The sequence below is a fragment of the Alosa alosa genome, chromosome 11, assembly GCF_017589495.1.
Source record: "Alosa alosa isolate M-15738 ecotype Scorff River chromosome 11, AALO_Geno_1.1, whole genome shotgun sequence".
In the NCBI taxonomy this organism is placed as follows: domain Eukaryota; kingdom Metazoa; phylum Chordata; class Actinopteri; order Clupeiformes; family Clupeidae; genus Alosa; species Alosa alosa.
Genome location: NC_063199.1, coordinates 31,365,280 through 31,388,180, shown reverse-complemented (window position 1 = coordinate 31,388,180; position 22,901 = coordinate 31,365,280). Strand labels below are relative to the sequence as shown.

General features: G+C 43.6%; 3 protein-coding genes across 8 annotated transcripts in view; 1 reads left to right on the top strand and 2 right to left on the bottom strand.

The window, feature by feature from the left end:
- Positions 1-1,941: 1,941 nt before the first annotated feature.
- LOC125302838 (troponin T, fast skeletal muscle isoforms-like) lies at positions 1,942-9,066 on the bottom strand. The gene is made up of 11 exons (XM_048256155.1): positions 8,972-9,066; positions 8,769-8,782; positions 8,058-8,066; positions 4,449-4,467; positions 4,132-4,177; positions 3,863-3,979; positions 3,457-3,534; positions 2,996-3,109; positions 2,600-2,709; positions 2,374-2,464; positions 1,942-2,094 (listed from the first exon to the last, which is right to left on the bottom strand). The coding sequence occupies exons 1-11, from the start codon at positions 8,986-8,988 to the stop codon at positions 1,942-1,944; spliced, it is 768 nt and encodes a 255-aa protein (XP_048112112.1). The 5' UTR covers positions 8,989-9,066.
- A 4,258-nt stretch (positions 9,067-13,324) lies between these two features.
- prr33 (proline rich 33) lies at positions 13,325-21,311 on the top strand. 6 transcript variants are annotated; one of them, XM_048256428.1, is made up of 5 exons: positions 13,325-13,530; positions 13,912-13,971; positions 14,932-15,141; positions 17,574-18,942; positions 19,129-21,311. In XM_048256428.1, exons 4-5 carry the CDS (start codon positions 17,595-17,597, stop codon positions 21,186-21,188), a joined length of 3,408 nt encoding a protein of 1,135 aa, XP_048112385.1. In that variant the 5' UTR covers positions 13,325-13,530; positions 13,912-13,971; positions 14,932-15,141; positions 17,574-17,594; the 3' UTR covers positions 21,189-21,311. The 6 variants fall into 6 exon arrangements, with proteins under 6 accessions (XP_048112385.1, XP_048112384.1, XP_048112382.1 ...); XM_048256427.1 differs by having other exon boundaries at positions 17,574-19,787; positions 19,890-21,311; XM_048256425.1 differs by having other exon boundaries at positions 13,915-13,971; positions 17,574-21,311.
- Positions 16,164-22,901, bottom strand: part of lsp1a (lymphocyte specific protein 1 a) — a 30,946-nt gene continuing 24,208 nt past the window's right edge. Inside the window, exon 14 of the mRNA XM_048256154.1 lies at positions 16,164-17,279. Coding sequence (XP_048112111.1) covers positions 17,254-17,279 — 26 coding nt within the window. The 3' untranslated portion in view covers positions 16,164-17,253. The remainder of the gene's footprint in view (positions 17,280-22,901) is intronic.

Sequence of the window (22,901 nt, the reverse complement as noted above, 5' to 3'; positions counted from 1 at the left end):
ATGTACATTAAAAGGTCACATTTCATAATAGCCATGGACATCAGTCCCGAAGGCAACCCTTAAAACTAAAGGTGATAGAGCTTTTTCTTTTGCTGCCCCTTGACTCTGGAACAATCTCCCTATAGACATTAAGTCCTCTCCCACCATTAGTAGTTTTAAATCAAATTTAAAGACCCATCTATTTTCTTTGGCCTATAATGTCCATTAATTTCTCCCCTTGTTTGGTTGTTTATTTTTATTTTATTTTATCTTAATTCTATTTCTTTTCTGCATTATATTAACTGGCATCTAACTTTACTGTACATCTTTCTGTAGGCCTATAGTAGTAGTAGTTTCAGTAACCATATGTTTATTTTTATCTACAATCATAATATGTTTATTATTATTATTATTATTATTATTATTATTATTATTATTATTATTATTATTATTTTGTATTTTCATTTATTTATTTGTATTTTTTGTCATTTATGTCTTTATTTTTTGTTTTTATTACTGTTTATTTTATTTCTGAGCACCTTGGGTCAATAACATTGCGTTTATGTGTGCTATATAAATAAATATGACTTGACTTGACTTGACATGGTGGCCCCAAAATCATGAAAGATGAGTGAACTAAACCCTCCCACCTCCTACATACTCATTCTCATTGTCTATAACAAAGTTCCATTCTTGAGAATAGACCCAACTTATGTGCAAAGCATGGACATGGAAGAGTATCAAATACTTTTATTTATTTAGAATAATTAGAGATCTACAGACAAAGATGGAGTGTTACACTTTATTTACACGAAAAATGCTTCAGAACTGCCTATGGGAAAGTAGCCTTGGAGGATGTGTTTCTCTTTGACCGCAACGTGTGTGACATGTTGCAGGACAGCACAAAAAGAAAAAGGGGAAATTGCAAGGTATGACATTTCTTTTCCGTGCATTAAGCTGTGGTAGTAGAAGATTTGGAGGAGGATCCTGGTGTGGCTGCTGCCGTCTACTTTCTGCGGCGGGTGGCAGCTCCCTTTTTGCTGCTACAATGCGACAGGGACAGAGAAAAACCACACAGGTCAGCAATTCACTGAGCTAACACAATGACCTTTACATGTTCAGTGTCATTTGTATAGTCTCCATTGCCTACTGTGGAATGTCACAAAATATGTGCACATAAACATTCATCTACAGTCTACTGCAGTTACACACATGTTGTGGAACCACAGCCAGTGATTATCATTTTTGGCCTCTAATAGAAATGGTGTTGTAGAGTGGGGAGTGGTGTTAAAAGTATTGCAGAGCTCTCAATGAGTGGGAATGGGGTTAAAAAGTAAAATAGCAGTCAAATTGTATTTCTAATGACACTTACCATTACTGGACAGAGAAATGAGCTGGGAAAGCGGCACAGCAACACACTGTAGACTGAACAACCAGCAGGCAAATCTTACCTGCTTACTGCCATCACCAGCAACACACTGCAGACTGAACAACCAGCAGGCAAATCTTACCTGCTTACTGCCATCACCAGCTGTGGCTTCTCAGAAAAGGAAGCCCCTGAAGGCCCATGGCTCATTCAGACGCCCACGTGTGTGCAACTTTGTGATTTACAACATTAACACTATAATAGTCAATGATCTGCTTTAGAGTTATCTGCTTCAGCAATATGAGTGACAGTGGGGTTGGTAAGGGATATACCCGTGGCTGCGGTTCTGCCACAGGTAGTCACAGCTGTGGGTATATCCCTTACCAATGCCAAGATCATGAGCAAAAAAATAGTTCCAATTAATACACTTGGGTGTCTACTGTTGCCAAACTGTTTTCACTCTGATGCCAAGTTGAGTGAGAGAGGTCATATGTACACAAGAATTTGCATGTTCGCTGGTATTCTGGCTCGGCTATCCCATCCACATTGGCTCAGGCCACAGGCACAAACAGGCCATGCATAGCAGGGCTAATGCCCTATGGTGGGAATGTCTGACCAGGGATACCAATGGGAATGTGAAATGTGATGTTTTGTACCTCAGTCAATTTCCCATCCACATTGCTGGCCACAGCTCCTCCAATGCCCTCTCTTTTGTTGAGCTCCTCCACTCTCTTGCGGAGTGTTGTGACCTGGAGAGGAATGAAACAAAGCTGGGTTAATCTTACAAAGTGTGGCAAACTATGAGCTATGAAAATGAACTGTCTGCAACCGAATGTAATACAGTGATCTCAGTACCATTAAGATCACTGATCATAAGATCATTAACTTCATTAACACATTAGAGTCAACAATACTAGTAAAGTGGTTGGCTGCAGCATTGTGACGGAGGATAAACAAAATAATAATCTCCCTGGATTTGTCAGTGCACTTCGAGGAACAGAGGCGTGTGTCACAGAGGATGTTCTCACCTCGTATTTCTGCCTCTTCAGCTTCTCCATATGATCGTACTTCTCAGACTCCAGAGTTTTCAGCCATTCGTGGAACTCCTTGGCCTTCTCCCTAGAGTACAGGAACAGCACACGACCCATGAGCCTCAGCTACAGGAACAGCATGTACCCTGGCCCCCTCTGTCTTATAGGCCCACACCTGTCCAGGCAGATGATTATTTACGTGTTGGCCCAGAGTAAGACTCACTTGAGCTTGTCCTCGTTGAGATGGTCAATATTAAGAGGCTTGCGTCTATCGGCCAGGATCTTCTTCTTCTTCTCTCTCTCTGTTTGTTTCTTGCCTCTTTTCTGGTCGGCCTTTGTTGGGAATACACAATATACGATTAACATCAATGCAAATCAAGTAATCCAGTCAAAAGTACAGCTACTAAAAGCAAAACATGACCATGCCAACTCTCTCTCTCTCTCTCTCTCTCACGCTCTCTCTCTCTCACAACACACACACACACACACACACACACACACACACACACACGGACACACATTTGGTCTGCTATACCCACTCATACATGAACCCCATTAACCCCATACCAACTAATACATGAAGTCCCATTTGTTGGAGATGTTAAGGAAATGGACTCACCTTCTGCAAGTGGCTGCTGTAGCCTCCGCCCAAGCTCGACAGAGCAGACTTCTTCTTGTCCTCCTCATCGGCTTTCTTCTTGGCATCGGCCTCAGCCTTCCTCAGCTTCTCTTCCTGTGGGTGGAGTCAGCAGTCAGAGTCAGAGCCAGGTCGCAGGCAGAGAGGTGGGACAGACAGGTGGACAAATATGGACAGATGAATCGGCAGGAGACAGAGGAATGAGAGAGAGAGAGAGACAGAGAGAGAGGGGGGGACGATAAGAGACAGGTGACATGATGACAGGCAGCAAGATAAACTGACGGACAGACAAACAGACAGACGAGTAGACTGGTGACTGAACATTAGTTTGTGTGTGTGTGTGTGTGTGTGTGTGTGTGTGTGTGTGTGTGTATGTGTGTGTGTGTGTGTGTGTGTCTGTATGTGTGAGGCACGAGGTACAGGGATGGGCAAGAGACACACACCTCACGTCTAGCCTGGCGCTCCTTCTCCTTCTCAGCCTGGATCCTCTGCTGCTCTGCTCTCTCAGCTCTGCGCTTTTCCTGTAAGTGAGTGTGTGTGTGTGTGTGTGTGAGTGTGTGTGTGTGTGTGTGTGTGTGTGTGTGTGTGTGTGTGTGTGTGTGTGTGTGTGTGTGTGTGAGAGAGAGAGAGAGAGATGGTTGTTGTTTGCATCAAATGTATGCTTCACTCTGGTTGCCAGACGTTCAAGGCATCCTAAGGTAAAAGCCCAAATGGTGTCAGACCAACATGCCATCTAAGCTCTGAACAAGACATCAGCTCAGACCCAAACTGGACACTGAAAGAGAATCTGAGACGTTAACATTCCAATCTGTCTGGTTTGTCATGGCTCTCCTAGGGGGCCTCACTCACGATTCTGGTCTTGAGGGCGATGAGCTCCTCTTCCTCCTTCTTCCTCAGCTCGAAGTGAGCGTCGATCAAGGACTGCAGCTCCATCAGATCCTTGTTCTGACGCTTCTTCTGGATGTCCTGTTAACCAGGGAATGTGAAGCATTTGGTAAGTGTATGTGCCTGCCTCTTAAGGTGTGGCTTTGTGCTGGTGTGTGTGTATAGATGTTTCGGGTGCACACATGTGTTTAAAGTAATATGTGTGTGTGTGTGTGTGTGTGTTGCCTTCTTACATCAAAGTCCACTTTCTCGCCATCGGGGATCCTGGGAGCAGTGGGTCTGTGGCAAAAAACAACTTCCTCTGTCAAGTCCAGCTTACTCACACAATTTCATTTAATCACTCATTCACTCATTTATTCATTCAGTCAGTCAGTCAGTCAGTCAGTCAGTCAGTCGTTTAATTGTCCACCCATCTATTCATTCATTCATTCACACTAACAAATAACCAAATTCATCATACATTGATGTCAATGAAAATAAGATTGAATGGAACATCAGTGGAACAATTGTTGAATGGAACAATATAGGTGGTGAGCAAATGATGACTTACTTGAACTTTGGCTTCTCTTCTGTTTTGCATTGAGGAGGGAAAAATATATTTTACAGGCTTAGACATTTAGTAGAAACTATGACTAATCTGGCAGTGGTTACGGTAAATTAGTGTATCATCTTTTAACCTGTAATGGACTTCAGGTCACAAAAACATTGGTGTTTAGTTTTGTTGTTGGTTTTTCAGATGCAGACAGATTAAATGAATTCAGTATGAAAAAGAACGCTGCACATGAATGACACATTAAACATAAAAGATACAATGTTAAATGTTAAATACACATCCTACACATATACATGTTTAAATGAATTCCTAAACTGTACTTTTGGCAAAATGTATCTCAAAACTCGGTCAACTCCATATTCAATCCCCACACCCTTGATTCTAGAAGATTCAGGACTCCTTCTTTCCACCTTCCTCTGTATGTAAGTGTGTGAGTACCACACGCCATGCTAAGCCAGTTTAGTGGAGACAGTGAGGTATTTTATTATATTAGTTAAATATGTTAGCATATAGTATTCTCTCACCTCTTTAGTCCAGTAAACAAATTGGTAATTGGTCTAATTTGGTTTAGATCCTGAACTAGCCACCTTATGATGCAGTGCTCCTTTGTCTGCCAGACATGTTGGACATATAAGATTAATGACACTGCCACAGACTGACAAAGTTGTGGAAGATGTTAACAAGGAAGGACAGTACTGTGGGATTCATGGCCTTCCTTTACAGGGGCATCACATACATGAGGAAACGACACAAATTGATATTTTATGCATTCTAATTGAGATGTACAGTGTACATTTAAAATAAAAACTGTACTTATAGTCATGTTATGTTATGTTATGTTATGTTATGTTATGTTATGTTATGTTATAAATTATTAACATCACTTGATGTTCATACTGATACAATTGATAGAATTGCAGTAGAATCAAAAGCATTTGCTCATTCCACTATTGTGTATGTGGAAGAAGCCAAAAGATTAAAGATTAATATACATTTTTAGCACACTGATAACATAATATCAGGTATCTCTGGGGAAAATAAACAGGGAACAAAGACAACCCTTAAAGTCTCAAGTCAGACCACACAGAGGGAACACCCAGTGTGTGTAAATAATAATAATAATAAAACTGTGGATGGGACCATGATGGGAAGACGTGGACCATCCACTCATGTGTCAGCAACCAAGAACCTGGCCACACATGACTGACAAGAGACATGCAGACAGTGGCTGGGCTCACAGGCATGTGTCCAGTCCACCATGTGAAGCAGACTGTATAGGGAGCAGTGCATTGGCAAGCTAAGCTTATTACAGCTCGGTAGTTGGTTAAGAAGCATGGATCCAATGTGTTGGAATGACGTCTGGCCTGGCTGTGGTTCACATATTTAAGGGGTTAGACAATATGGGGACAATGTGGGCAGCCGTGGCCTACTGGTTAGCGCTTCGGACGGTTGCCAGTTCGAACCCCGACCAGTAGGAAGCGACTGAAGTGCCCTTGAGTGCAAGGCACCTAACCCCTCACTGCTCCCCGAGCGCCGCTGTTGTTGCAGGCAGCTCACTGCGCCGGGATTAGTGTGTGCTTCACCACACTGTGTGCTGAGTGTGTTTCACTAATTCACAGATTGGGATAAATGCAGAGACCAAATTTCCCTCACGGGATCAAAAGAGTATATATACTTATACTTATATATGATAGAGAGAGGAGATATTATTAGAGCACATTATTTGGACAGCCTGTTAAAACACCTTAAAGGTAAGCAGGTAAGCATGTAACTATGATGAAAGCACAAAACTTTGGAAAACTTTGGCTATCAAAATAAAGCGAAGCCAGAGGAACACTTGTGTTTTTTTTTTTTATTCTTGAAGGCAAATTTGAAGAACGCTTGAGATGCTTGGTAGTTAAAGGCAAAGTAGCTAAGGCTACATTATTAGGAGCAGGGAGGGAAAGGTGTAAGCACTGACAGCTTGAAACTCACAGCTCATTGAGCCACGTCACTCATGCACATACATACACCCAGTTAGCTATACTCATGGTGGCCAGACACGAGGAGGATGGTGGCACCCTAGTGCCCTGTAAGCACGGTGACCAGGGCATGGGCGGGGGGGGGTTTATGGTGGGTGGGTGACTATTTGGGGGGGCGGCTCTAGTGATGGAGCCGGCCCTGTCTGGCATTGAATAAGGGGGGAGAGTGGAGCACACTTCTGCGGTGGACTAGGGCTCAGGATGAAAGAATACTACATGCCACATACCTTCTGCCTCTGCCTCAGGCTCGGCCTCGGCTCGGCCACGGGTTCCGGCTCGGGTTCCGGCTCGGGTTCCGGTTCCGGCTCGGGGGCTGCCTCAGGCTCAGGCTCAGGCTCGGGTTCAGGGGCTGCCTCAGGCTCTGGCAGGCTCGGGTTCTGCGGCCGCCTCGGCCTCGGCCTCAGCCTCTGGGGCAGCCTCGGGAGCCACTTCTACTTCCACCACTACGCAGCATGCAGCAAGACCCCAGCCCCAAAGTTAGTTTGATGATGAAGATGATAGGGATGGCGACGATGACAATGATGATGATGGTGATGATGATGATGATGGTTGATGGTTATTGATGAAAATATGAGGTTGGTGCAGCAAAAGAGGGGTGCAGAGAGCAAAAAGCAGTGAAGAGGGTGAGGCATTGTTGAACAGGAGGAAAAGGAGAGATATGGAAAGAGAGACAAATCGATGGGTTATGATGAGATGGAGCAAAGCTGATACCACTTGGGTGTGACCAGCAGAGGGAGCTAGTGAGCATTTTCAGCATAGAGAAGCATGAGATTTCTTGAGTGAAAGATTAAGGTGGAAAGTTAAAGTTTAAGTTAAAACGGGAAAGTTGAATATTCATAACCAAATTGTGATGACTTTGCATGACACATCTACATACCAGCAAGAATATTGCGCCAAATGGCTTGACTGGTATGTGAATTGAAGTTGGCAAGGATAGCCCTATGGTTTCTGTTACTTAAAGATACATTTGGCTCTTTCAATGATTCTGAATCACTACATTTGCTTTACAGCTCTGCAAGACATGCCAGATCTGAGGTTACATTTTATGACAGCTTCTCTAAAAATAGATTTCTAACATTTGGCAAAAAAATTATGTATTTTAAATATATTTGTTGTATTCTTCAGCTTTTTGTAAATGACACCATCTTGCCAATCACTTTTATTAATGAATATTAATAACAAAAAGTAAATAATTAAGTGGAAAGTTCCCCCTGCATGTGGTGATAAAATACTGCCTCTTCGCCGTGCAATAAACATGTCTTAGATTATGGATGGACACAGATCAGGTGGTGCTGCTAAACTGAAGAATCTCTGTCACTGCACAGAGAGTGTCTATGTTTATCATCTGAGCACTCCAGATTTGTATCTTTTACTGACTTTCCTAAATACATACCCTTACCCTACACTTTGCCTTAAGAAATTGTCTTAATAAATCAAAAATATACTTGTGTTAAAGTATTGAGGTTATTTACGTCACAGTAAAATGACAAGATAACATCGCACAACATGTACAGTAATGAGTTCACAACATCGCATTAGTATGTAAACAAGACCTTCCACTACATATAGTCACATGTTTGTTTACCTTCTCCCTCTGTGTTTTCAACAAAAAAGAAAAGAAAACAGAATTATTATTCATTCATACTAAGAACCTGACAGGACAGAGAGAGAAAATATGGGGAATGTGTGAGTCGACACAACCTGATCCTCCATATTTGACGCCATGGCCCGCGTCCCATGGCCTTATAACATGCTGTAAAAGTGTCCACTTGACAGTGGGTTTTAGGTTTCATTCTGTAATTAATGTGATCTAGATTTATTTGGGATGAGAGTAATGGCCTGCACAGCTGGCAAGGCAAGCCACCCCTGGTCAGGTCAATATCACAGGCCTGGAGACGAGAGGTCTGTACCGGCAAGTCTCAAACTGTTTAGGAGAGAGACCTTGATGAGCTCTAGCAGAGACAGCTCTTAAAGTCATCTCTAGCTGAGCAGGAAGCACCTAGCTCCCTTTTTTATTGATAGACAACATAACATTATGTAGAATTCCTTTAAATTGTTTAAAGCAATAACAGATGAATTGTGTGTTAAAGAAGAAAGCCTCATATCTATCACTTGTGGTATGTACGGCAAAAAAAAATGCTGAAATACTGCAATGGTGAAATGCTTTCATCAGTCTTCTCTACACAAAACCTCTGTCCTGATATTTCTCCCCCATGGCACAAGGATTTCTTGCATAGTCCAGTATCAATAAAGACACAAACATAAAGCCATCAATATTGAATATAAATGTGCTTACCCTCAACCTGATCACTGTAAAATGAAGATAGAAAATGAAATTAGCTCAAGAATGCATTTACTTTATCAATTATCTTTATGCAAACAGACGCATCAGACGCAGTGTCTTGTCTAAAATCCTGATACATTCCAAATTAAATTCAGTGCATTCAACAGCAGGCATGGGCGTGGTTTGTTGTACAGCAAGTGATGACAGATACTTACACTTCCTCGTCAGCCATAGTTGCAGTGGACTTTGTACCTGAGCAGAGGCAGAGACAAGAAGCAGAGGCACCTCAGCTGTGAAGATGTGGACTGCACTACACAGAGAAGGTGGAAGAGAGGGCTTTATTTATACCTTGGGGTGGCGCTACTGACCTCGACGCCCCCTCCCCCTATTCATGAGGTCTCTACGCACTCTCAGACTATAAATCTATGCCTGTTTTCCTCCAAGAGAAGAAGGAATTAGCCAGAAATCGTGAAGATGAAGGCTTTTACAAATCACACCTTTGTGGTGTACAGTATGTGTCTTGTGCTTTTGGTGAACGCCCCCATCATAAACAAATAAAGGCTTCTTCTTATGTTTGAAGCAACATGTCAAGCAACGACTGAGATACCCCCTCAAAGTGCCTGCTTATATCTACACACAACCTCTTTTTATTATATATTTATGCAAATTCCATAAAGCTGTAAGCCACTGATTGGCTGCGAGACTAAGCTTTGAGACTTGGCTCAATTGTGTCATGACCAGGCACAGAAATGCTGTGAAACTCTAACCACCCAGGGGCCTAGCCATTTGATGATAGCTGAGAAGACACCCTAACTTAGATTTATGACAATGTTCTTTTTTCAAACCTGGACTGAGCGCTTGTTGGGGGTTGGGGCCCACTGCGGACCAAAGGTCCCATGAAAGGCCAAAGCTCAGGTTCGGGGCTTCTCAGCCCAATCTCTGTTAGGGTAATTAGTTCTGTCTGAGGTGGATATCGAAGCACTTATTTTTGGCATCTGCCAGACTCAGTAATCCCACAGACAACATTACAGTACACTTGAATTCTGTCGCAATTAAAAAATGTCCAAAACGCCTCAGTGGATTTCTACATGACCAACACTACAATGCACTGAATATATCTATGTAACTCAAATTGCATTATCATACACAACAACTATACTGATGTTGAAGATAACACCTTTACACTTAACTCTTACTACTGTGCCGTCTTGATATGTTTATGGTGGAGGTCTATGTATGCAGATGGAGGAGGTCTCGTGGGTCAGAAGGTTTTCCAACACAGACAGCTGCAAATGACTGCAGGCTACGCTCCAGGATCCTGTTTCCTGCTCCCAGCTTAGTATAGGTGCATTCTCTGAGAATAGTATCTATATTTCACACTTCCCTTCCTTATGTGGGCACTGCTCAAACAGGCTCATTGTGGACAGTTCTTGTGCATTGATGCACATGAGTTGTGCCACACGTGATGTTTATAGTGGATGGGACCCCTTGTTGGGTACGGGTACAAAACATACACAATCAAGAGTGTAGAATATAGCACAATTTATCCACACTGACTGAATGTGTTCTGTTATCACAACTTATTGAATGGCAACTCACAGCAACACAAAACACTACACAATAGCCACAGGAAGACTCCAGCATAGCAATTTGATGAAACTTTGGCTCTACTTCCTGTGATGTGACCTGCTTGACCCCAGCCTAGTGCAATCACTTTGACCTGCCGACTTTTGCATTTCCCGCTCTTGTTTATGCACAGAGATAGCTAAGTGCTGCACCTGTTTGAGGCCCCTTTGGGAAGACCCCTAAATGCCAAGCTCTATCCCACACCTCTGCTGTAGGTGTGATTAGGAAGGCATGGCCTAGTGGCCCCTCCCAAACCACCATGGTCATTCACACCATAAGACCAGCGCAGGGCTAATGCATGGCGGCTTTGGAAGGCGATTTACACATCATCCGGAGCATAGCCTGCAGCTTTGGAGAGACTCACAGGACAGCATCCGTGCAGCCATCATCAGTGACTTTAGCACGCCCAGAGCAAGTCATTGGCACAGCTGAAGCAATCAACACCGAGACCCGTGGCCATTACAATGCCAGAATAATTTATGCACACTGCCTGCCCTGGCACCTGTCTGTGTGCAATACACACCATCACACACAAATAGACTAACATACACAGTCACACACACACACACACACACACACACACACACACACACACACACACACACACACACACACACACATATGGACACAGATCCTCACATATAGGCACACACACACACACACACACACACACACACACACACACACACACGCACAAATGCACATACACACACGCACATACACACACGCACACATACATATACACAGACACACGCATGCATGGACACACGCACTCAGACAGATGCACACACACTCTCACACATAGTACAGATTCACACATAAACCCATACTCAGAGTGGATACAGTCACAGGATACATAAACAAGCATACAAAGTCTTTCCTGCTTATCAGCACGTTCACACATGGACCCCACCCTTTCACATATTCCTTCACGCTCTCCCATAACCACAGCTAAATATCAGAGCATCCCTGGTTAGCATCAGGTAATAGAGTTTTTAGTCTGCAGGAGGGAATGGGCAGATGGGTAGTTAGAGCCTCCCCTTGTATACTGTACCCACCTCTCTGTCTTATGATATTGGGCAATTCCACGGACAATGGACTTTTTGTCACATCCATAACACCAGTGAAATGCCTTGGCATTTGTATGATGTGAATGATAACATTAATTTTTTGTGCATTTTTTCTCATGCACATTCTACAGCCAAAAATAGCAAATGCTCAAATTTCATGAAATCATTCACATCATACCATACCATCACATTTTCTTGGCATTATGGATGTTACAAAAAACGTAATTTTCCATGGGATTGCCCTATTACTATAAGGATCGAGAAGAGACTGCACACCTTGAAAAGTTATACCTTAGGTGCATCTATGTCAAAATGTAAAAAATAATATTAATAAAAGAAAACAGAAAACGCTGCTCACTAGCAAACAGCACCCAATTTATTGATAAAGTCACATTTTGGTCAGTCAGACCTCCATCAAAGTTCATTGCTATAAGGACCATAACACTGTGGATCAGACTCAGCTTTAAAGCGTGAATGTTCCAAAACAGTGACAGTGCTTTGGGCATTGTGTATCCAGCTGCTCCCAGCAGGGGGCAGCGGTGGGGAGGAGCCACACTGCACCTCCCTGACAGACGCACAACCCACCCACTCACACACACAGACACACACAACACACACACACACTCTCTCTCTCTCTCTCTCTCTCTCTCTCTCTCTCTCTCTCTCTCTTTCTCCGTCTTTCACTTCTTACCTCAGAAAAGCTGAAAAAGAAGCCAAGATCCCCTGTTGGCACCGCTTGTCTGTGGAGACTGCTAGCATCCTGGCCCAGTTAAGTTCATCTGTTATAGTGACACCTAAGCCGCCGAAGCGCCCCATTGGCCAGAGCTGCACAAGGGGGTGTAGCCTGGCGGGGGCGTCTCGTCACAGACTTGCGCTGGGTGCTGAATAAGGAGATGGTAGGACCGGGAGCATGGCAATGAAGCACAAGTTTGGAACAGAGACCCCCACCTCCCCCCTCAACCACACACACACACACACACACACACACACACACACACACACACACACACACACACACACATCACAGCTGCTATATTTGCCATCCCATTACAAACGCTCCATTGATCCCAGGGGTCCTGGAAAAAAAAGACGGACAAGAGGACAAGAAGACAAGGAGTCATCGTTAGCCTTCATTATCTGCACTCTCCCTCTACTCCCACTAGGCCTGGGCCTGACTGCCCGGTCAGTGTTATTCTCTCTGGGCCGGTCAGAGAAGGACACGGAGCGGAATGACAGAAGCTCAGCCAAGCTAAAGCGGATCCCAGGCTCTTCCAAGATGAAATTAAGAGCCTGACTTTTAATTGTCCTTATAAATAGCCTAGTGAGTGCATCTAATGGGTACAGACAATATAAACCTGACCAAGAGCCAAAGATTCAGGGATTATAGTCTAAAAGAGTGTTGAGTGATCTGAGTGATTTTAACCAACATTTGAGTGAGTGGTATGTCCCTGCTAGTGTGGACCACAGAAGGATGCTCGTCCATCCATCAATCCATCAGGCATGTTTGGGGAACTCTGCCACCTGTCCGATGATGCCCAGGGATGCTTAGGCTCATGCATCTCGTGCCTTCTCCATCTCCATTTCCCATCACCCTCTGTGCTATGACAGGTCTCTCAGCTGGGGCGGCCAAGGTTGCATGGGATCTGTGGGCTGGGAGTAGCAGTGGCTCATACTTGCCAGCAGGGGGCAGCAACCCTACAGCCACTCTACTACTGAGTTAGATGGGTGGGTGGGCTGTCAGGCAAGGGGAGCATTGGATAGCGGATCCGGAGGCAGCAGGCGACTGGGAGAGGGAGGGGGGGCAGGAGGGCTGTTTGTGAGGGGTGAGTGGGAGGGTGGGGGTATCTAAGGTGCTCTACACACCCCCTGCCTTGCTGCTGGGAGCCTGTGGCCCGTCACCACGAAGCGCATTCTGAGTAAAGGGCTCAGATTTTATTTTTGGACTGTTATGGAGCCTGTCTCTTCCATTTGTAGGAAGGGGGTAGAGTTGAGCCTGACATGAGTCGCCTGCTCTGACACACCAGGCTGGGACAAGCAGGCGCAACCGGCAGCCCCGCGAGCAGCAGTCTCACTCACAGGTAAAACCACCATCCCATTTCACTTTTTCTGCTTGGTGCGGCTCGCGGAAGATGCGTTGGTTGTTGCCGGCATGGTGTGAGCTCAGGGAAATTAACAGTGCAGTGCATAGGTGCCCCCCCCCTCAAAGTAGGCGTAAGCTTCACAAGTTCAGTGGGTCCACTGAACAGGGTCTTAAAGAGTGTAAAAGGACCACCTGAATTTCACCTGAAGTTTCTTTTTGGCAAAAGACTTCTATGACTTTAAATGAAAACATTCCTTGTTATAAATAGCTCCTAACTGTAACCAAATCAGTGTTGGTCATCATTTTGTACTTACATTCATCAGAGATTGATGGGTCATTTTGTGTATCTTGAGTCTTGGTGTTCTTGATTTGTTCAAAGGAGACTAAAGACTAAAGTGTCTAAAGTGTGCCATCTGTCATCTTATACAATCATCATCTGGTAAGGCTATATATATCCCACACACATACATACTCTCACTCCCTCACACACACACACACACACACACACACACCAGCACAAAGTATCTCTCTTCTGCCCTTGTAGCCCAGCTTCTTGTGAACTAACTATGTCTTTAGCATTTGCAATGCTTATCATTTTTTGCTAAGGATGGTTCTCTAAATGCAATTGTGTAGTGCTTAGTTTTATTGCCTGGCTATTATTACCCTTTCCTCTTTTGAACTTGCCTCTTGGAGGTGCTCCAGGATGCTTAACCTACCAGTGCCTTAAAAGGATGACCTCCTCTCATGTGTCACTGAGCAGACTGGGTTTCAGTTCCTGCAGGACAGGGAGGCTCTTTTAAAAGTCTGTCAGGCCAGGCCTGGCCTACATTTGAACTGGGACTGATATTTTAACATGTTAAGAGCATAAAGTCAGACATCTTTATTTTACTGTACCATATGGTTCTAGTTAATGTTCCTGGCAAAAAAGTGATAGTGTTGCAATAAAAATGTCTACAAGAGGTTATTTTTATTATGAAAGAGTACATGTTATCTTAGACCTTCTAATACAGCATACAATCAGGGTTTAAACTTGGATTAAATGAAATATACTATTAGTCCAATAATGACAGATTAATAACAGATGCAGCCAACAGATTCAAGTGTGTACAATCTGAGAGCGTATGTTTATGAGTTCATGTAAAAACACTGAAACAGCCCAAAATTGTTATAGAGAACTATTCTACTGTTCCTTTTAGCACACCATAGTAAGAGTGGAGGGGACTCTGCTATGTTTTTTTAATAACATGCACCATCTTACAGTATTTTTTTAAAAATAGAAACTGCACTCATCTGACACTGGGTTTAGACATGGGTCAGTTCTGTGATATTCACCCCCAGTGAAAAAAAATCAGATCGGTTGTAAATTTTGTCACTTATAATGTAATGGATACGTTCTCAGGTCGGTGGTGCCGCATGAAAGCCCCACCCTGGACAGGATCGCTGGAGTGTTGACTTACAGGACAGTGAAAGTGATGCAGAGTGGACAGGAGCCGAGCGCCATGACAGGGAGAGAGTGAGAGACCGGCTCCTCTTCTCCTTCTGGTGTTCCACCTAAAATTAGGCCCAGGGAACCAGCAGCCTCAGCCTCCAGACTCGAACCAAAGACACGGTAAACTCCCGACTCTAGCTACGAAGACGTAAACTTCAGACTTAAACCTCAGAGACTGTAACAGACTCTAGTCACAGACACTTTAAACTCCAGAATCTAACCACAGACACAGTAAACGCTATTATCTTACCACAGAGAGGGTAAACTCCACACTCAAACTACAGACATGGTTAACTCCAGACTGTAGTCACACACTTTAAATTTCGGACTCAAAGTTACAGACACTTAAAACTCAAAACTCTAGCCACAGACACTTTAAACTCCACTCTAAACACACACCGACAGACTCTGAACACGGTGAACTCCAGACTCGAGCCACAGACATGGTAAACTCCAGACTCTAGCTTAAGACACGGTAAACTCCAGTCTAACCACAGATACTGTAAATTCGAGACTCTATCCACAGATGTAAACTCTAGACTCTAGCTGCAGACACAGTGAGCTCAATGGCTCTTGCCACATACACTGTAAACTACAGACTCTAACCACAGACATGATACACTTTAGACTATAACCACAGACAGAGTAACAGACTCTGGCCATAGACACACTAAACTCCAGACTCTAGCCATAGACACGGCTACTAGGTATAAGTATAAATACTCTTTTGAGTCCTGTGGTCTCTGCATTTACCCCAATCCGTAAATTAGTGAAACACACTCAGCACACAGTGAACACACAGTAAGGTGAAGCACACACTAATCCCGACACAGTGAGCTGCCTGCTACAGCGGCGCTCGGGGAGCAGTGAGGTTAGGTGCCTTGCTCAAGGGCACTTCAGCCGTTCCGACTGGTCGGGGTTCGAACCGGCAACCCTCCGGTTATAAGTCCGAAGCCCTAACCAGTAGGCCACGGCTGCCCCTAATGCCAGTTCCCTGTCAGGTGTTCCACAGAGCCTGATACATGAGGCCAAAAGAATAACACAGGGAAAACAGCAATAGGCCCACATCTAGTGTTTGTTTTGTGTTTTGAAACAAGGCAAAATGAGACTGTAAGGCAATTACATATGAATTGCCTTACATATTAACCATATAAAATATTTTATTGCATTTGAAAAAAATACACTTCAAAAGAACTTCAACAGAACAAGGGTGATACAGGGATGGAACTGTTTTAAAAACGACATGGTTAGAGCATTTGGAATTCCAATCAAGCCAGGTTTTATGACTTAAATGTGTCACATTTGCTGAAAGTCAAAATGACTGTGTATTTTACATGATCATATAGATAATTTAGTTGAAGTACCAACTAAAATGTATTCACAATTAGAAAAAGGTCCCTCACACAGATTGGATAGATAGTACAGACCATATTAAAGATGCTGAGGGTCTTACTCCAGTGTTTAGATTTATATTAACATGTTATCATTTCAAGACCTCAAATATGTGTTTAATATTTGTGAAAGGCAATACATCTTTATTCTCATGGTTTGGAATGCAAATCATTAAATAGTGGAAGAGAAAGAAAGCTTAGGACCACTAATGAAGAAACATATATCAGTAAAAACAGTTTTTTTGTGCATGGAATGTTGTGTGCTTATATAATCACAGGATGCAACAACCAATCAGAACCACAGTTCTGTGACCACCTCTGTTATGTATCAGTCTGAATTACAAAAGTGGAAATCACAGAGTGGAAAATACAAAGTTTTCAACAATGCTTGTTATCATTGGCATAAACATATAGCCAACTGCATATTCATTGATTTTAGATAAGCAATTTATCAAATATGTAAAAGCAATCATGATACTAATTTAAAATGTATGCCCTTGCCTTGAATAAATCAAACATTCAGGAAGATCCCCTGGCTCTTTTACATGATGGCAGTTCAGTAAAGCTTGCATAGTTGTACTGTTAAGGATGATACATTTAAGTTCTTTTCATACAAAAACAAATATCATAGATAGACATCTTAGACAGACATCTTGGACATTTAACATGACGACAAGAGAACAAAATTAGAGCTAACACTGCAAGTGGGAACATGTCAGGTGCCTAATGTGTGGTATTAAGAGCAGAAGTGTGTACAATACAGAATGGCTAGAGAAGGCTTGTGTGAAACCACACCAGTTGATTCTACTTCCCTTTAGGATGATCAGCTGTCATTGATGTCTCAGAAGTCACCATGGCATAATTCACCTGGAAAAAAAAAACACACACACATTAAAAACCTAAAAAATGACACCAACGCCTGACAGCTAAACATCTGTCATATTCAAAATGAAGAAATTCATGCTAATCCCTTTCAGCGAATTAGCTTCTGCCTCGCAAATCTTTATTTACTAAGGCATAAAATGTGCATGTCCCATGCTCCCATGTTTGATAAACTATCTGTGTCTTCTTTAAATTACCCTAACAGTGTCAGATTGTAAAATTGTAAATTGTAAATGTAAAATTACTTGTCTTTTAAATATATTTTGTATTGTTTTGTAGGGGGCTGATTTCCTCAGAGCTATGAGTTATGGGGCTGTTTTCAGTCCGGGCCTGCTGTCCCAGCAGTACCCCCCACCCCTGCTGCCCAAACCTGGCAAGGACAATGCCCGCCTTCAGAAACTACTTAAGAAGAGCGCCAAGAAGAAGGCCGCCCAACAATCCCAACAGATACCCCTCCCTTTCCGCTCGAGCTTGTCCCCTGTAAACGAGGCCAGTCCCGACCTGGAACGCAGCGACCACTCCACCCCTCCCAGGACGCCCGAGACGCCGACGTACGCAACTCTGCACCCCCGATTCAGCGTCAGACCCCTCTACCAGCATGTGGCCTCTCCGTACCCTCACCATCGAGGTTTTACGTACGGCAAGACCGCCAGGTTCTCCCCTCAGCCGTATGGAGCTCCGAGCCAACCTGCCGCTCGTGCCGTAACCCCACGTATCACGTACACGCCCCCACTGCGGCCTGCAGGGGTATCCCCGGGCCCAGGTAGCTATGCTGGGGCACACCCGTTGCACGGGGGTACCCCTCCCTCTCCCGTGTCTCCTGTCACACCTGTCCCTGCCTTTGTACCTGCACCTGAGATTTCAAGAGTCCCTGCTACAAAGCCAGCTTCAGAAGCACCTCCAGTGCCAGTACCTGTGATTTCAACTGTGTCTTTAGCCCCTGCACCTGCACCTGCTCCTGCCCCTGCACCTGCACCTGCTCCTGCCCCTGCCCCTGCTAAGACTGTTGCCCCAATTAAATACCTTACACCTATCACTTTGGTAACCCACAAAGCACCGAGTCCAAAGTTTAATGCTTATGATGTCATTAGGACCTCCTCCAGACCGATGTTTGAAGTTCCCCAAATCACAGTATATACTGCGAAGACGTCATATTATGAGACAACAACAGCACCACTGCATGAAACAACAGAAGGTAGATTGTCTTATTATAGGCGATCGCCATCACCAAGACCCAGGAGTAGAACACCAACACCTGAGCCGAGAAGAGGAACATCTCCTATGAGACTTTTAAAACCAGCATCTAATGGTAGAAGAGGAACAACTCCAACCTCTGAAATTAGGGGTAGAATAACGCCAACTCCCGAAGTCAAAAGAGCGATAACCCCAACTTCTGAGATGAGGGGTAGAACCACTCCCATTTCTGAAGTCAAAAGAGGGACAACTCCAACTTCTGAGATGAGGGGTAGAACCACTCCCATTACTGAAGTCAAAAGAGGGACAACTCCAACTTCTGAAATGAGGGGCAGAGCAACACCAACTTCTGAAACTCGGGGAAGAACAATGCCAATTTCTGAAGTCAAAAGAGGGACAACTCCAACTTCTGAAATGCGAGGCAGAGCAACACCAACATCAGATGTCAAAAAAGGTACAACTCCAAAAAGAGGTTCAACTCCTACAACTGAAATCAAAAGAGTTACAACACCAACAGTAGAGATAACTGTATCAAAAACTCCCACTGGGCGACCAAAGACCCCTTCGCATCATGTGCGTGCCAAGACACCTGTATTTGAAATATCAAGACCTAATCCGCTTTTATTTGCTGTCTCCCCAGAATACGAGGGAAGGCGATCTAAAACACCAACTTTACTCTCTGTATCTGGAGAGTTAAGCCAGAAACCATTAGAGACTGAACCGCCCAAAGTAAGTATTCCAAATGGTGATGTTGAACTGAAATCCTTGGGAACCTCCACAGCTAAAACATTTACTGAAGTCTTGCCAAAACCTGAGACCCAAGAATCAATACCAAAGACGAGTGTCATAGAACTTTTGGTGCCACCGCCTTCAACAGCAACACTTCAACCTGCAATCACTGTGAGTTCAGCTGCCACTCAGAGACCTAAGACTCCCACTCAAGAAGTTTCCAAACCTGTCACACCAAAGACTGAATATCAGCAACCAAAAGTTGCTGCTAAGACTTCAACACCTTCAGCAGGGTCTACAAAAACAAAGTCAGCCCAAAGCCACGCCCAGACCTTGAAACCAATAATAGGAGTAAGGCCCAAGACCCCAACACACGGTGGTGCAAGAGGCACACCTAAAACATATTATGGCTTAACTCCGGCAGCCTACGTTGCTCATGGGGGCATACAAACATTGGCACCCTCATACAGTATGTCTAGACCTAAAACACCAACTGCAGAGTCACCGAAACCTGAAGAGCAGAAAGGACCTGAGAAGCAAGTGTCCTCACAAGAACCACCAAAAGTGGAGGTACCCAGTGAACAGCAAGTGAAAACTACTGTAGCTGAGGCACCAACCCAAAAGAGTACAGAAACTAAGGCCTCTTTGGGTGCAGAAGCACCAAGAGTGGAGGTACCCAGTGAACAGCAAGTGAAAACTACTGTAGCTGAGGCACCAACCCAAAAGAATACAGAAACTAAGGCCTTTGTGGGTACAAAGCCTCAAGAGGCCAAGAAATCACCTGCATTACTGCCTAAGACTAAACCAGTGCCTGTGGTTGAGAGGGCTAAACCACAGGCTACTGAAGCAAAACAAGCCAAGAGCCCAGCAACTTCAACTGTGCCTAAAGCCTCTGTAACAGAGACACCAAAAGGCAAAGCTGCAATTGCTGTGCCGCCTAAACCAAAGACTCCAACCCCAGGGGTTAAGATCCCTCCCGCGCAAAAACAAATTGCAGCTCAATCTACAAAGTCAAAGACCTCTGAGAAAGACTCAGATGAACCAAAGAAACAAGATGTTAAAAGCAAGATTCTTAAGGAGCAAAGTAAAGTGTCTACAAAACCAGCCGTGCCAAAAGACTCTGCTTTAGGGACCTTAACTGTTAAAGCATCAGGGACACAATCGATCAGTTCCATCCTTAGTCCCAAACCCAAAATCAGTGAGCCACCTAAAGCAGATAAGTGTGGGGCCCAGCCTGTGACAAAACCAAAGGAAAAGCCGGCTGATGAAGAAAAAAACATTAAAGAAGTAAAAACTGAATCAAAGGCTGGTGAACCAACACTAACAAAAACTAGTGAGGAAAAGATGGAGAAAGAAAGCGCCTTCCCGAAAGCAGAGCCTCTCCTGAAAGTAGTCAAGAAACCTAAAGGGATGATGAAATCGAAGCTCAGTGGATGGTCACGCCTCAAGAAGCACATGGTGGTGGAGGTGGAGGAACCCAAGTTCCCTGAGCAACCACCAGCTTCTGCCACAGAGCCTAAGAAAGAAATACCCAATGGGGAACTGCCCAAGCTGATCATGAAGAAAAAAGACGAGGACGAAGCCTCGTCATCTAGCCAGCCGTCAGAGGGCAAAGACTCCCCGCGAGCTACCAAGATGTGGGATGCCGTCCTCTTCCAGATGTTCTCCACCAAAGAGAACATCATGCAACAGATCATGGCCGACAAAAGCGAGGAGGAGAAGAAGGAGCTGGAGAAGCAAGTGGCGACTAAACCCGAGGAGATCCCTGCCTTCGCACATCGCCTGCCAGTCCTCCTATTCAGTCCTCGTTTCGATGCTAAAAGGCTGAGAGAAGCAGCATCCCGACCAGTGACTAAGATGTCCACCGTGTTTGAAATGGCCCTCATAGGCCGCCATGTGAAGGATGAGGAACCAAAACAATTCAACAGAACAGCAAAAGGATTCAATGCATCAAACCCCACTGAAGCTTAATTGATATGGGTACCGGTAATCTGTTTCCTTTCTCTTGTTAAATAAATAGTGTACAGTTCTAATAATTAATCAAACAAGCTCTGAATCTTTCATGGTAATAAAATATTTATATTTCAACGTCCAGTTTTACACTTGAAGAGCAGACTGTAAACTTGTTTATTTATCTAGGAAAATTTTAAATCTATCCTGGTGCCAATTTCTCAGACATAAGTAGTCTGTTTTATTCAGCACTGACGTAGGGAAAAGGGAAATATATATATATATATCTCATATAATATGCTCAGTGCTTCATATTTGTTGTTACATTATAAAGACAAAAACTTCATACACCATTTGTAACTACACTCCATCAAACAAATGAATTGGGTTAGAATTAAATTAAAAACTTTCATGTATTAAATCATTGGTGAACCCTGCAGATATGTCAATTTTCTGCATTAAACATGTGTCACTATACCAACAAAATACTAATCATAAAACCATGGTGAGGTCACACCAGTATTTTTAGTATTTCTAAGTAAATTTTAATATTTCTAAGACAAGATGGTGCTATACAACAGAGGATACTTAGTGATAGTGAATACACAGCTATTTGCCGATTGTTATTTTGGTCATTAGTTTGATCAGCTTATTACTGTCTTTTTTTTTCTTTCTCAGTGTACTCAGTGTAACATCCCAGCACAAGGGCCTGTCTGACAGGACAATGGCAGCGGGCAGTAGCCACAGCTGTAGGCAAAATGAGAACGGGGGAAGAGTGAAGGGGTGTGTGTGGGTGGGGAAGTGGCCATGATATGGGACGTTGGAATCCTGGGTGAGAGGTTCTGAGTCAGGGATGTATAGAGTAAATACTGTGCTGTCTGAATCCACAGTGACCCTCACATGAAGAAGGCAAGCAGATGGATATGCGATGCATGCTAGATCCCAGTGACTAGTGCATGCTTTAAGTTAACTGCATGCTTGGAGAGCACAGTATGGATGGTCAGCCTTTATGAGCAGGACGTCCGAGAGCAGCATGGTGTCTGGTGTCAAAGCTCTATATTTCTGTGGCCTACGCAAAGGAAGAGAGGTGTTGGGGTGAGGTTGATGATGGAAAGTGACTGTAATTCACAATGCATGGCTGACATTTGCAGAGGACAAACAGAGATAATTTTAATAGTGGCAGTGCAGGGTGGTGTTAAATGGAGTAGTATTTGTGAGTATGGTAAGTTTGGACCTTTGCTTTTCCCAATGCATGGATGTTTAAATACGTTTAAGTACACTGTGTCTGTGTTGACAGTGATGTGTAAGATGTTTCAGATGTTGAAGTACATTGTGTAAGCTAATGTTATTTTATATACAGTATTTTTCTAATAAAATGGCTTGATTAGGAGAAAGGTCCATAATAGTAATTTTTGTATTAAATACCATATGTGGGTGAAATTTGTTTAATGTTAATTTATTTTAGTAACCCAATAACAAATCTAATTTCAGACATGTACCATGTATTTTCTCATCTCAGGCATGCTTGGTGTTCATTTGTTGCAAACTCTTTTGTTTGCACAAAAGGTTTTCACATGGCAAATAATAGTAATTTTGACTTCAGGTCATCAAAACATTTAATCAGTACCAAAAACATAACATGCACTCCTTCAGTTACCGGTACATTGTTTTGCCAGCAAATAGGACCCACCATTTAATCAACTTAATTACATGTAATTAATAATTAAATGTCAT

Bases quoted from the DNA above. Each gene is read 5' to 3' on its own strand.
- LOC125302838 (XM_048256155.1), bottom strand. The intron at 3,535-3,862 runs GTGAGTGAGGCC...ACTCACTTACAG, and splicing joins TCGCCCTCAAGACCAGAATC to GAAAAGCGCAGAGCTGAGAG. The intron at 2,710-2,995 runs GTGAGTCCATTT...TTCCCAACAAAG, and splicing joins ACAGCAGCCACTTGCAGAAG to GCCGACCAGAAAAGAGGCAA.
- prr33 (XM_048256426.1), top strand. From the start codon at position 17,595: ATGAGTTATGGGGCTGTTTTCAGTCCGGGCCTGCTGTCCCAGCAGTAC.